General features: G+C 30.9%; 2 protein-coding genes across 3 annotated transcripts; both read right to left on the reverse strand.

Annotated features, from left to right (window-relative positions):
• Positions 1 to 444: 444 nt before the first annotated feature.
• Positions 445 to 4,702, reverse strand: LOC105122309 (la protein 1-like). The gene is made up of 10 exons (XM_011021348.1): positions 4,553 to 4,702; positions 4,382 to 4,460; positions 4,121 to 4,270; positions 3,749 to 3,891; positions 3,459 to 3,607; positions 2,746 to 2,847; positions 2,142 to 2,538; positions 1,751 to 1,898; positions 1,002 to 1,080; positions 445 to 802 (listed from the first exon to the last, which is right to left on the reverse strand). Exons 1-10 carry the CDS (start codon positions 4,601 to 4,603, stop codon positions 706 to 708), a joined length of 1,395 nt encoding a protein of 464 aa, XP_011019650.1. The 5' UTR covers positions 4,604 to 4,702; the 3' UTR covers positions 445 to 705.
• Positions 4,703 to 10,280: 5,578 nt separating this feature from the next.
• LOC105122310 (coiled-coil protein) lies at positions 10,281 to 14,809 on the reverse strand. 2 transcript variants are annotated; one of them, XR_841679.1, is made up of 7 exons: positions 14,541 to 14,809; positions 14,015 to 14,142; positions 13,655 to 13,758; positions 13,462 to 13,549; positions 13,169 to 13,230; positions 11,157 to 11,492; positions 10,281 to 10,773 (listed from the first exon to the last, which is right to left on the reverse strand). XR_841679.1 is itself a non-coding variant. In XM_011021349.1 (6 exons), the coding sequence occupies exons 1-6, from the start codon at positions 14,651 to 14,653 to the stop codon at positions 11,340 to 11,342; spliced, it is 648 nt and encodes a 215-aa protein (XP_011019651.1). In that variant the 5' UTR covers positions 14,654 to 14,809; the 3' UTR covers positions 11,041 to 11,339. The 2 variants fall into 2 exon arrangements, 1 of the variants encoding a protein (XP_011019651.1); XM_011021349.1 differs by lacking the exon at positions 10,281 to 10,773 and having other exon boundaries at positions 11,041 to 11,492.
• Positions 14,810 to 15,165: the final 356 nt, after the last annotated feature.

Raw genomic sequence — 15,165 nt, forward strand, 5'->3', positions numbered from 1 at the left:
TTGCCTTCAAAGTACTAGCAATAAACTTCGGGTAGTTCCCCTTGATTCCAGCTCCCTTCCTCACCTGGTGTTAAGATACAGACTACATAGTTTGGACAGCCAACCAGCATTTTGCTATCTTACAGACCATCAGAATATTTAATAGAACTCCAAGCTACCAAAAGAGCTGATGAAGAAAGGCAAGTGGAACTGGCAAGTAAAAACAGAGCCAGTGGAGAATTTACTCAAAAGGTTCTCCTCCGAACCAAACATCACCCCCCACCCCCCCAACTTGGATGAGGCAAAAGAACACTACAGCAAGCTGAACAACAGACCGCTAGATACTGCAGATGAGAACATCTAGATACCCCTAGTTTTGCAACATGTTGGCTTCACTAAGTGCGGACGAAAACTATTAGTATCAGAATATGGAACACTACGTAACACCCAGAATACAGAGACCACTTATGTTTCAAGCCTCAAACTCATTTAAAATGGCCGCAGCAGTTTGAGATCACCCATCAAACTCTTAATTCGTTTGGAGGGTCATTTCCAACTATAGAATAAATTAAGAGCAACAAAAAATACAAATAGAAACACATTTTGTAGCTTATCAAGACAAAAAAGATGCCAGGGAGATCAAGATCCATTGTGATTGTATCACATTCGTACTATTAAGGTGCCATACAAAATTGTCACAAAACCAATTATAGGCATGGTTAGCTCTCATGATGCTCCAACTTTCTGAGCTTTATTTGGTCTCCCATAATTGTTTTCTCTACCGCGGGGATGTTTGCCACCACCCCTGTAGTGTTTCCCACCCCTGAAAAACACAAATATAATTTATAATGGAAGAAATATTAATCATAAATGAACCAACATTATACCCATTGAAGTGAATAACCATATCCCCCACTCATCAACCAACCCTGGTTTTGGAGGGAAGAACCATTTTATCAAGTGCTATTCCAAGTGCTTTATCATCCAAATGAAGTGGAAGTAAGAATTACAATAATACTAACCTTCCTCGGTTGCCCTTATTTTCAAATCGCCTTTCTTTTTGTCCACGGAGTTGGTTCCAGTATTCCTTTTCTGCCTCGCCTGAGATTAAAATTAACAGTACCGGCTCTCTCAGTGCCACTTAAAATAATGCATGATTAAAAAAAATAATCCATCATTTAACAAGGAAAATACAATTTTATGACAGGATTCTAGTCGAAAAAACACATCAAGACCACAGAAAATAAAAGAACCCAAATCAAATTGTAACCAGGGACCCATGAAAATTATCTTTCCACATTTAATGACAGTAAATAAAATTGTTCAACAAATAAAAATGTATATGCAACAAGTTTTGCTCATGTAATCTTGTTATCATTACTAGAATTCCAAATCCAACAGAAACATTAGCTACTGGACTCATCAGCCTTGGAAGAAAAGACTAGAAAATAGCTAAAAAATAAGCATTCTTCGTCTCAAGAATCACACACAAAGAAAAACATTAGTGTTTCATTGATCCATATTTCCAAGATCCCAGATCCTTCTATTTTTCAACAACAATTAATACATTTTAACATTCTTGGATGTCAAACACCAAAAACAACTGTGAACCCATGGGAAACAGTTTCATGCTAGCTAGCTAGCACTTGCAGACAAACAGATTTCTTAAAAGGAATCCATACTGAAACCTTCTTAACAGAAGTATCAAAAGCGCTCATTTTAAAATAACAATTCCAGACAACACTCTCCTAAAAGTCAGTTTGGTGCTCACCAGTCACAGGTTCTAAAGTGGCAATGAAATTCTTCACAACCAGACCCTCTTCTTTAGCTAGTACTGCAGCTGCTCGAGCTTTCTGAGCTGCTTCTGCTTCTTCAAATCGAATGTATCCTGATTCATCTCCCATCTTGAAATCAACGTACTACCAAAGTGATATGCATGTGAAAAGGAGTCAGCATAACAGATAAAGAACAAAAGACTAGACAGCACCGCAAGATTGAAAATGAAAAGGGAAGGCATATCCATGAGAGATCAATGAAAACAGTGTCAAACTTCTAAATAATCTCAGCATAACACACACACACACACAGACACACACAGAGGAGGGGGGGGATCTCAGCATAACACGCACGCATGCACAGGGGGGGAGGGTGGATCATAGTACCTTCACAGTGCCAAATCTTTCAAAGACAGCCTTCAGATCTTCACGCAGAACAACATTCTTGTCATCCTTGGAAGCAGCTGGGTTAGGTTTTTCCTTCCCTTCTTCCTTTTCATTTGAATCTTCAGATGATTTCTCCTCTCCTCCAGTTTTTATTACTGTGCTTTCAGAGCCATTGTCCCCATCAACATTTTCCACAATGTTTTCATCATCAGTCTTGACATCTTCTGGCACCTTCTGTTCAATTTCTTTGGTTGTATTCTCTGATGAATTTGACCCTCCATCTGCTTCACAGACATTTGCATCACCATTGGCAGGTTCTTGCGCACCATTTTGTTCTGCAGAACCTCCAGCTAGCTTACTCTTTAAAGCGAACGCAATAATTAAGCCCTTTGGGTAGCTGTCATCAACAAAAGTGAAAGAATCAGGTTAAAAAACAGTAAGCCTATGTTTGGGTTTGTGGTTGAAACTCAGTTTCATAGCATTAAAAAAAATCAAATTGATACTTTTCATGCTATGAGACGCGGTTTTGACTGCTTAACCAAACCAAGCCTTAGAGAAGACTCCACAGTCCTATAGGAATACATGGGAACTGTTAATTACTTACTTGCCCTCTCCATTGGAACTGTTCTTGTTATTGGGGCCTGTTGAGGGACGGGAATTTTCAAATTCCTGTTCTTCTTGTGCTCTTTCTGTATCAAATTCCTTCCTGAATTGGAAAGAGAGTGTATTAGGAGCATAAAATATGGAGCAGCAGCTTCTTTCTATTAAGTTCTACACTGTGCACAAACAGTATAACTGATTAAAATATAGATCAAAAGATAGATCAAAGGCCCAAGGACGTCATATATTTCAAAAGTTATAGTGCCTTTTCAAATATTGTCACAAAAACTTGTTATACCATAATTCCCAACCAATTTGCTACCACAATTTTAACTTTCACATGGAACTCTAACTGTTCTACAAATCAAATCACAAACATAGCCACTTCCATCTAAATCAAATACAAATTTGATAATGATTTCTGTATGATTTAGGTCAAAGCTTTTGCTAATCTTTTACCGCCAAAATGAGAACAGAGAAACTTGCAAAAGTATAGAATATCACCATTGTATATTTCATGTCACCCCAACTATTTAGTTTAAAATGCTTTGCCTATATAAGGAAAGATATATAACCACAATTTTCTTATAAAGGTCACCAAGCATCTTATATCACAAGAAAGTTCTAGTCCATTTTATATTTCTACAATAAGAGTAGAGAACAAATAGGAAACCTAAATGTTATAGCTACTAGGTGTCTGTCTGTGCATTAGCTTACTTTGGTTTTAATTCTAGCTCAGCACCTTCAAAAATCAAGTTTTGATTTATTATCTTTTCAGCATCTTCCTCTGATGAGAACTCGATCAAAGCAGTGCCACAAAATACCCTTTTGTCACCGACATGACGAGGCATCCTCACACTTGTAACCTGAAATAAGTGTAACATAATCACTCATAGTACAAGCAAAATATGCTAAATATCTCCCATATTTCCCTCCTCACATGTCAAAAATTGAAATTGAAAACGCAGAGCATTAACAACCAAAACAAACAGAGACCCTTTCATTACCTTCGCATGTTGACCAAAAAAAGACTCCAGCTCTTCCCGCTTCACATTATATTTTAACGGTGAGACAGCAACTGTTCTTACATCTAATTGCTCTATAACCTCATCCGGCTTCAATAGAGCAGCCATCCTGCCTACCTTCTTACCTGCAAACCACCCACCATGAAAATAAAAATAGACGAAACAATGATTACGCCCATCTTCCTAAATCATATCCAATAAACTTAGACCCCATTGAAGCAAGATATTTTGCACTCTAATTTCTCCCAACATAGCACACGCATTCCAAAAATTCAAAACTTTCTTTGATCATCCACTTTCTAAGTAACCATACATTGAAATAAAATCACTTGGGAAAAGGAAAATACAACTAACCATCTTCAGAAACTTTAAGAGAGGTAGATTTTCTCAACGTTTCTGCTACAACCTGAACAGTAGCTTCAGGTATTTCTTCAGGCTTCACGTCCATTAATTTCAAGTAACCTTTCATCTTCTTAAACGAACAAATCAAGGCCAAACTCACCACTGTTATCTAAAGTCAAGACCAACAGCAGAAGCAGCAGCAGCAGTAAAAAACCAAAACTAAACTCAAAACTAACAAAAACCCACAATTTATATTGAAGAGAATAAGGATACAGCCATCTTCACTGGACTTGATTGTGTTTCTCAAGAAATTATCACGAGGTATGTTGCTGTCACTGAAGTAAAATTCAACCTGAAAATAAAGAGAGAGAGAGAAAACAATAAAATAAGGATCCTTTTAATGGTTCCAGGAAATTAAGAGAATTATAGTGGAGAGAAAGTGACCTGTCTAAGGACTTCCTTAGCGGTTTCTTCGTCCAGAGAAGGAGTTGCCATTGTGGTGAGGATGAAGGTAGAGAGAGAAAGTTGTAGAGGGAGTTGTTTTTGTTAGGGTTTTGGTGATACTTGGAACTTGAGAGTGCGCTTTTGTAGAGCCGGGCGTATGCTATATACTATTTCAGTATTTTGCTCTTAAAATAAAAGGGGGAAATTAGAGGAGAGAGTTCAGGAAAAAGGAATTATGTTAATACATACATACATACATACATACATACATATATATATATATATATATGTTGTATTCCCAAATGCACTTTTCTAAAAAAAATCTGTAATTTTATTAAAAAAATGATTTTGAGGAGAATATTTGCAAAGATTTAGCACTGGTACAAAGAAAAACCTAAAATTTAATTAGTATGAGATTATAAGAAAGGAGGAAAATTTATAACTCATTTAAAAATAAAAAATTATAATTTTTTTTTTATGATTATCCAATATAACTTAGGGTTGACCCGACTAAAAGCCGGATCTCGAGTCGCATGAGTTAATTCAAGTTGATCAGAAAAAATTAAAAAGAAAATATTTAAAATTTTAATATTTCATCAAAAAATTAAAAAAATTCATGTGGATATAAACTAAAAAATTATTTCAAAATATTTTTTTATTTCCTATTAATAAGATATTATTTTATCTTTTTAAATTAAAATATTTAAACTAAATTTTTTTATTTCACATTGAAAAATCATAACTTTTTTTCTATGAATATAAAATGTATATATTAATAAGTTTTAAATTTTATATTAGAAAAAATATATATTATTTTAATATTACTTCACTATATTATTAAAAGTATTGTTGTGTTCTCTTCCGGATGATACAACATATATCCATTAAATATATATCCCTGTTAATGGTTTATTTTAGCATCGATGAGCCTTTCTTCTTATTTTTTTTATTTCTTTTCTTCTTAAAAATTAAAGCTTAGCTTTTTAATTGTTGACATTTCAACTTCATTATTTATTATTTTAATTTTTTATTATTTATCTTGATTTTTTTGGTAAATATTTTTTTTTTTTTTTATCATTTAATCTCAGTTTACCAAATATTACGCTCTTCAATGTGGTTTTTATTGTTTGGATTTTTAAATTTTATCCTTAATTATTTTATAAAAGTTTTAGTAATTTTCAATTTTACTATTTGATTTAAATTGATAATATTATATTTTTTAATTTGTTCCTGTTGTTTTGATTTGTAATTTTTTCTTAATTTTTTTTATAAAAGTTATTATTTTTTTATATACAGTATTATTTTTATTTTATCCTTTTATAAAAATAGTAAAAGGATATTTTTATAAAAGTTTTTTAAATTATTCTTTTTATAAAAATATTCGATTAATATTATTCTTTTTTGTAACAAAAAAATAGACATATGGCAAAGCACGGGCAAAAAGCTAGTAAAAGTTAAAAAAATTATTGTTACCATTTTTTTTAAAGAAAAAACAAGTGAAAATTAGAGTCATGTTCTTCTCTAATTTAATCGACTGTCTACGAATCTAGGATTTGAGATCTTGGGCGGATCTTAGCTTTTTATTTATTTATTTATCATCTTTTAGCGTTTTTTTTTAAGGGGATTTAAAGAGTTTAAAGTATGTTTTAACATTTTTAAAAAAATATATTTTAAGAAAATTGAGAAAAAGGCATCCCGTGGAAAAACATTAAAGAAGGTTCTTTAATTAAACTACCCTCCTAAATGTCATATTGCAATCTCCCGAGACCTGATATCGACCTTACCAATACTCTTAATTTTTTATGTCATGTGCATTAACCAAAACTAAAGCAACGCAGTTAAAATATTGTAGTGTTTTAACTGTTTATTCACTGTGAATTATAATAGCCTATTTTTTGTTCTCGAAATTTTTTTTTTGAGCCATTTTTAGCCTGGATAATTGCATGGTTTTTTTTTTAAATGATTGAATTGAAAAAAAATAAGGTGAAAAACACGAATATAAATGATGGTTTTGAAATTTATTTAAAAAATTCATTTTTATTCCCTGTTTTTTTTAAACTATTAGGTGACTAATTCTTATAATTTTAACTTGAAAAAAGAAAGTTGTTGTTGATGAAAATTTTGAATGCTAAAATAATTAATTTTTATGTTAAATGGTTCCATATGATAAAAAAAAAGTTAAAAAGTATGTTTTTTACCTTGAAAAATAACTAGAAAAACATATATGAACTTAAAAAAATTATAGTTTTGGTTTATTTTTGAGTTTCTGGCTTTTTGAAAGCCATAAATTGGTTTAACAGGCTTCTAAAATGTTTCTTAAATGCTTTGAAAATTGATTTTTGTTTGTTTTTATTTTATAATTAAAGTTGATAACTTGTCATCTACTTATAAAATTAAAAAAAAAAATTTCCATGCAAGCCTTTTCTTGAAGGATTTGGCACTTGTTTTGGTTCACCAAACCAAGTAACACCTGGTCTTATTTTATTAATTAGTATTTTTTTATTTTTAAAAAATATTTTTTTGATTTATGTTTTAGTTAATATCCTTTTTTAGGTTTTTTTAAATAAAAGTTATTTTTTAATTATATTGAGCATGTTTAATTTCTTAGGAAGTTAATATAATTCATCAATAATGTTTTTTTATATATTTTATATAGATTAAATAAATATTTTTACAATATTTTTAGCATATGCAATATTGCATAGTATTTTTTTTATTTTATATGTTTCACGTGTCTGTCAACTTTTATTACAAATTGATTTTAATAAATAAATTTATTGAATACAACCAAGCAAATGACTTGTGATACAATATTAAATATCTTAATCTATATTTATCTCTTAATTTTTTCAATTATATTTTTATTCATCATTAATGGCTTTTTTTTTCATTTACTTGCTCAATGGTTTGTAATTTATTTATGCAAAAAAAAAATCTAAATGTTTAAATTTTTTTATCAAGTATTGCTGTTTTCAAGATTTTTTATTTTAAATTTTACCATTGAATCCAAATTGATGGTATATTTTTTTTTTCTTTTCATTTTGGTTCTTTTCTCTTTTTTAATTTTTTTAATTTTTAATTCCTTTTTGTTATATGTATTTTTTAAAAAATAATTTTTAAATGTATACTTTAATTAATATCCCTTTTATGTGATTTGTTTTGGTTTTTTTAACCCTTTTTAAATAGCATTTATATTTTTATTATTGAGCATGTTTAATTTTTTAGGAGGTTAATATATATATATATAGAGAGAGAGAGAGAGAGAGCTTAAATATTTTTTTTTATATTTTTAATATTCACAACCTTGCATTATTTTTTTTTATTTTTTTTATTTTTTTTAATAAATTTTTTATATGTGTCAATTTCTATTATAAATTAATTTTAATAAATTAATTCATTAAATACAATTAAGTAAATAATTCATTTTCTAGTAAACTTCTCATGATTGCTTATGATTTTTATGAGATTATATGAATGGAGGAAAATTTATAATTCATTTAAAAATAAAAAATTATAATTTTTTTTTATAATTATTAAATATGACTTGAGATTGACCCACCTAAAAAGCTGGAACTCGAGTCATATGAGTTAATTTAAGTTGATTGGAAAAAATTAAAAAAATATTTGAGATTTTAATGTTTTATAAAAAATAATTAAAAAAATTTATGTGAATATAAATTAAAAGATTATTTAAAAATATTTTTTATTTTTTATTAAAAAGATATTATTTTATTATTTTAAGTTGAAGTATTTAAATTAAATTTTTTTATTTCACTTTAAAAATATATATTATTTTAATACCATTTCACCATATTATTCAAAACATTGCTGTGTTTCCTTCCGGATGATACAACACGTGTCCTGTTAGTGATGCATTTCTTCTTCTTTTCTTATTCTCTCTCCTCCTCAAAAATTAAAACTTAGCCCCTTATTGTTGATATTTCAACTTTATTAATTTTTATTTTTTATTTTTATTTTTTATAAATATTTTATTTATTTTTAATTTTATTATTCAATCCCAGTTTATTAAATATTACACTCTTCAACATGGTCCTCGTTATTGGAATTTTTAATTTTTATCTTTAATTCTTTTATAAAAGTTTTAGAAGTTTATAATTTTATTATTTAATTTAAATTAATAATATTATATTTTTTAATTTGTCCCTGTTATTTTGATTTGTAATTTTTTTCTTAATTTTTTTCATAAAAGTTATTATTTTTTTAATTTTTTTATTCACAATATTATTTTTATTTTATCCTTTTATAAAAATTGTAAAAGGAAATTTTTATAAAAGTTTTTTTAATTATTCTTTTTATATAAATAATCAATTAATATTATTCTTTTTTTAATAAAAAAATAGACCTATGGTAAAGCTCGGGCAGGAAGGTAGTAAAAGTTTAAAAAAATCATTGTTGCCATTTTTTTTAAAGAAAAAACAAGTGAAAACTAGAGTCTTGTTCTTCTCTAATTTAATCGAGTGTCTACGAATCTAGGATTTGAGATTTGTGCGGATCTTAGCTTTTTATTTATTTATTTATTATCTTTTAGCTTTTTTTTCAAGTGGATTTAAAGAGTTTAAAGTATGTTTTCACATTTTAAAAAAAAATATTTTAAGAAAATTGAGAAAAAGGCATCCCGTAGAAAAATATTAAAGAAGGTTCTTTAATTAAACTACCCTCCTTCTAAATGTCATATTGCAATCTCCCGAGACCTGAGATCGACCTTACCAATACTCTTAATTTTTTATGTCATGTGCATTAACCAAAACTAAAGCAACGCAGTTAAAATATTGTAGTGTTTTAACTGTTATTCACTGTGAATTATAATAGCCTATTTTTTGTTCTCAAATTTTTTTTGAGCCATTTTTAGCCTGGATGATTGCATGGTTTTTTTTAAAAAAAAAATGATTGAATTGAAAGAAAAAGAATTAAAGTAAAAAACATGAATAATATAGGTGATAGTTTTGAAATTTATTTAAAAATTTTATTTTTATTCCTGTTTTTTTAAACTATTAGATGACCAATTCTTATAATTTTAGCTTGAAGAAAAAAATTTATTGTTAATAATGATTTTAAATATCAAAATAATTAATTTTTATGTTAAATAATTTTATATGATAAAAAAAATTAAAAAATATGTTTTTACCTTGAAAATGACTAGAAAAATATATATGAACTCAAAAAAATTTATAATTTTGATTTATTTTTGAGTTTCTGGCTTTTTGAAAGCCATGAACTGGTTTAATAAGCTTCTAAAATATTTCTTAGGTGTTTTGAAAATAAATTTTTAACATGTGTTTCTAAAATGTATCAATTTCTATTATAAATTAATTTATTAAATACAATTAGATAAATAACTCTCTCACTTTTGAACAAAAAAAAATCTTCTCATGATTGCTTTATTTATATATATATTTTTATTTGTTATTGTTTTTTTTTCTCGACATAACTCAAATAAAACTAATTTATTTAGTTTATCAAGACTATAATATAAATTATTTGATTTAAAAATAAAATAAACTAAAATGCAATTGCGACACAAACATTTTACTAGTCTAGTAGGTTCTCTTACAAAACATTCCATCTCCTGCACAAGGGCAATCCAGTTCAGGCTGCAGGGTGTACGGTTTCTTTCTTGTGTCTGAATTTGAAGTCGAAACAGCAGCAACTGGAGGTGTCCTTCTCTACCTGCGCTGTCCTTCTGAAAATACCGAAGGCACAGATAGAAGGAATCTCATAGCTTACGCCTGTATTGAAAATTAATGACCTAAGCTTTGCATTTCACTAATTGCATGGATCTCGAGATGGACTCAGCTCTCACGGGGAGGGATGGGGTCAGCCATGATGCACCTGGTAACTCTGCAGACATGGTCAGCTCTCATGATGATAAAACAACCCTCCAGATCACAGGAAACTATGCATAAAGATTTTCCAAAAGAATTGATTACTCATGTCTAGCAATTGAAAAATATGGCGTGACAACTCTCGTTTTCTTGCTTGTCAAACTTTCCATAACTTCATAGTTCGTAGTTTTCTAAGATGCACTGGCAAGCAAGTCACAAAGAATCCATCTAATTCAATATCCACTTTTCAATTTGTGAAACGGAAAGGATATGCCCATGACCTGAACACACCACATCAGACCGTGGAGCATTCTGTGTAAATCAGTCAGCAAATGGCTGACCTGAAAAAAACCAAAAATCTGAAGGCTTGATGATGACCTGAAAACCAACAAATCAACCATGAGAAGGGAATTACCAGTGGAAAGAAATTGCCAACAAATCAGGTGATTAAGATTGTGACAACCAATAGTCGTTCATTTCTTTAACTACTTTCAAAAGTTTATTGACATGAAATTTGATAAGCATTGCTAAAAATCAGAATACTGAAACTTCAAAGGATCAAGACTTATTCCACATATTCAGATCAGTGTGCATGCATGTGTGTGTGACCTAAGAGAAACAAAATTCAATAAACCTTGTTGCACAGACTAAACGGCAAGATTAAAAACTATTAACTGTGAAAAATGATGTCTATCACACATTAACCACAATCAAGTCTCAACCATGTTTGTCTTTCTCATCATCATCAGAGTACAGCTTACATCAGACAGGTAATTCCCCATCCATCAACCTCAACCCACCACTCTCCTCCCTCTGCTCGGCATTAAAAATTCCCTTCCCAAAATTTATAAGTTTATTCATAAAATGCTTGAAGTTACAAACTGAATGACAAGCCCGCTTCTTTAAGGGGCAGCAGTATGGCAGAACCTTTAGATACTGTTGTTTCACATAAAGTCATCTTCCAGCTCCTGCAAGGATTTGTTTTCAGATGCTATTTGTTTATTAGATGTCATCTTTTCAGCCACCATCAAACCCTTGTAGCTCCTCATCTCTGCCTGTCTCTCCTTTTCAAGCCTTTCCATTTCCTCACGTCGTTTCTGCAAAGCCAAAATTGAGATTTTTATGCACCTTATAATTGACAATAAAATGGGACAAGATAGGCTCCAACCGGAATTGAAGCACTCCATCATATCTCCTCATATGGCAGAAGAGCAGGGGTTGTACTGTCATTGTTGCCACTTCATTGATTAAAGCAAATATTAAGTTTTTATCTCATGGAAGAACTTATATTTTAGCTATTAAACAAAAGAAGCAATAAACAGAGAATTGGCAATCCTCCCACAAGATAGAGAAGAAGACTCAAATATGAAAGCCCAGAAAGAGGCACTGATGAAATAAGAGCCATCAGAGAGAAACTCCTGCATAATCCAGGGAAGCATCACATTGAAAGGAGAGTAGAAAAAATTATATCCCACAACAGTGGTTTGGATAAAAAGCAGTTTTCAAAGTTTCAAGCTTTCCTTTCCTTCCATGAGCACAAAATAATCAAAAGAGGAACACGTTTCTAGAACATCCAGCAATTGTTAAACATAATAAATTTAAACCACACCTGAGAAATGAGATGAAACATTCTAGGCAGGAGATCAGCCAACATATGGAATGTCAATAAAATTTGAAGCAAGGATTTGCTTCACTTAGAAGCACAGCGTGCTTGATGGCTAACCAAAGAACATGAACTTGCAAGACAAAGTAACTTAATGGCCTAAATTACTTAAAATGACAATTGGCAGCTCAAAGTAGATCTCAGCACCGAGAGGTTAACTCTATGACAAGTTTTCTAGATACCAACTGCACAGAAACATAATCCAGATATAAAAGGCCATACTGTTGCCACCTAGTATTCATCGAATTCACCATGTGAGAGCACCTCCTTTTTTCAACAATACCCAGGTCAGTCAATCAAATAGCTAAAAGAGCAAGCAGTGAACATTTGCCAACATGAAATGCTAGGAGAAGATATAAATCCCAAAGGACATTTAAAATGGTAATAAAGCCAAAAATTCTGCAATTTAAAACTTAGTGTACATAACATTAATCCCTAAAAACAAAACAGGTTGCAGCTAGTGTTAGAGGCATTGCAACTGGTGATATAACTAAAAAATTTGCAATTTAAATCTTACAGTGTTCATCACATTAATGCCATAAATATGTAACACGTTGCAAGTGAAGATGCTAGGAGGAGGATTTTAGAATTTCCACAATGTTTGAGATCATTGGAAGCATGTGCAGTATTTCTTGCAATGTGTCTAGATAAAATGTGCTGGAGTTTTTTCATTTCAATCACATCATCACTAAAAAATTGGGTATCAGAATATCTGATAACTGTCCTGGTGCTGCAAAAAGAAAGCAAAAGGAATCTGTTCTTTCCATAGGAAATTAAATGGAAGAATGCTCAGTATGTTTTAACCACTAACTAAGCATGCCCAAACTGACATTTCACGTCCTGAAATTCAAATGCAGGCTTAATAATCTCAACCATGATAAACTACTGCCACTAAAAGACAGCCACTTGAGGACCTAAGAAGAACAGAAGGACGAGGTGAAAAGGGAGGAGGAGGCCAAGGAGAAAGAAAACTATCCTATCTTCAAAGTAAGAGTGAAAAAACCTAGACAAGGTTCCAAATAGATATATTTTCATCAGGTATAGCTCAATGTTAGAACTCCAAACCACTTGACTTAATGATTTAGCCACATGGGATTCAATAAAACTCACTTTATCTCTCAGATGAAGCTTTCTCTCTGCTCTTTCAGCTGCATTGACTGCTTCTCTCTCGGCTGCAATGATACATGGTAATTCGTAACTATTAGCATCAACAAGGCAGACAAGAAGAATTTATAGAACTCAACAACTAAGCTGTAGAACAGAAAACATTGCTACTGGAAATACTAAAGCACTCAGTACTTTTGGTTGACCTAAGATGAGAAAAACTTTAAACTTCCCTGCCTTCCATGTTCTGCACAATAGTTTTGTACTAAACTAAATGATAGGTGAGATCAAAGGCTTACCTTTCAAATCAGGCTTTCTTTCCACCTTTGTTTTGTTCAATCTATTAACTATCTCATTTATCCGCTTTTCCACTCTCACAGTTCGAACCTAGATTAAGTATATCCAAAACCAGAGAAACATATATCATTCACGAGCATGCTAATTATTGTTCTAGCAAGTTGTGAACATAAACTACAAAACAAAATAAATCACCATCTTTGAATTGTGGAAGCCGACTTGGCCAACATCCATGGAAGCAGTTTTCTTCAAATTGGCCCATGGAGTGTAAACAACATCGATGTTGTTCACCTTGTTGCCTGCAATGTGAAAGAGAAACAACTTAAAACAACTAACTCGTTGTAACTTGCCTCCATGTTCAAAACAAAAAGGGAATCCTTTATTAAGGGAATGGCTGTAACTTTCTATCACGAGACAAACATTGAGCTTCTTATTTAAAATCATAAAGTAGCAAATTCACAGTGACAAGGGAGAAGCTACTTTAAAGACCATCCAGGCATAAAAAACACAAACACCTGAATCATGTAAAATTAAAGGGAGGTTCAGAGACTTTGCCTTGAATCGAATTTGCTTTGACAAGCTGCACGCAATCCTCAAGTACACCTTCACTTATACAATCGATGGTCTGACCTTTATGCAGCCTTAAATAAACATGGGCAGAAGACATTTTGTCCACATGAAACCTACAACAAAGGAATCAAGAAAACTCCTCCTCAATTCAAACAAAACCCGAATAATGAAATTACAAACACCCTTCCCTTCATGACCCTATTCGAATACATGGGCTCTTCGAATTATAAGCATTGACTTTGACTTAATAGAGAAACCATCACACTACCTCCTTGAATTACTCCCTACCCACTTAAAAACTATGACCCGTAATAAATAAATAAAGCAAAAAGAATCAATACCCAGATGGAATCCTGATCTTCTAAGAAAGAAACTAATTAAATTACAATCGACCAAAAGAAATCAAAAGAATCAATAAATCAAAAACCCAGATGGAAAAAGATTGCAAATTTGAATTGAGTTAGCAAGAAACTGTAAATAAAAATAGAAGAAGAAGAAGAAGAAAGAGTACCAGATGTCTTCAGGGAAACCATATTTGATAAGCTCCTCGTTCTCGTGCTTGTCAAGACCCATAAAAATAGTGTAATCTCCTGCCTCTGGTCTGGCTTTGAAGTAGAACACCATCTTTTTAGCTTCTTTTTTCAAACAACCAAAAAAAATTCAGAATAATTTCTGTGGTTTTGTGTTTCCCCTCCTCAAGGCTGCTTTGTGTTTGTGCTTTCGTTTTGGTTTGACGGAGGATCGCTGCTTTTGGTTGATTCGGGGATAACGCGGAAATAACCTGGGAGTCTTCTATACGCTCTTTGAATTTCTTTGTCTCCACGAGAGCGGTGGGCCTATCAAGGAAGCTACTTCGGCCCAGAATAGAATAGAAAAAAAAAAAAAAAAAACCATGTTTAAACTTCAAAGTTATGATACATATTAACTATTTGACTTAGAGTTCTAGCCGCGTGTCATATATATCTATATATTAAAAGTTAGATATATACATTATTTTATAATGTAAATTAAAAGGTTGATGCAAATATCTAATTAAATAAATTAATAATTATACATATATATAATAATTAATAATAATTAAAAGTAAAACTTGAAAAAGTAATAGATAAATATAAATTAAGGTATTTAATCTTATA

Source organism: Populus euphratica, unplaced genomic scaffold (assembly GCF_000495115.2).
Source record: "Populus euphratica unplaced genomic scaffold, PopEup_1.0 scaffold19.1, whole genome shotgun sequence".
Taxonomy (NCBI): domain Eukaryota; kingdom Viridiplantae; phylum Streptophyta; class Magnoliopsida; order Malpighiales; family Salicaceae; genus Populus; species Populus euphratica.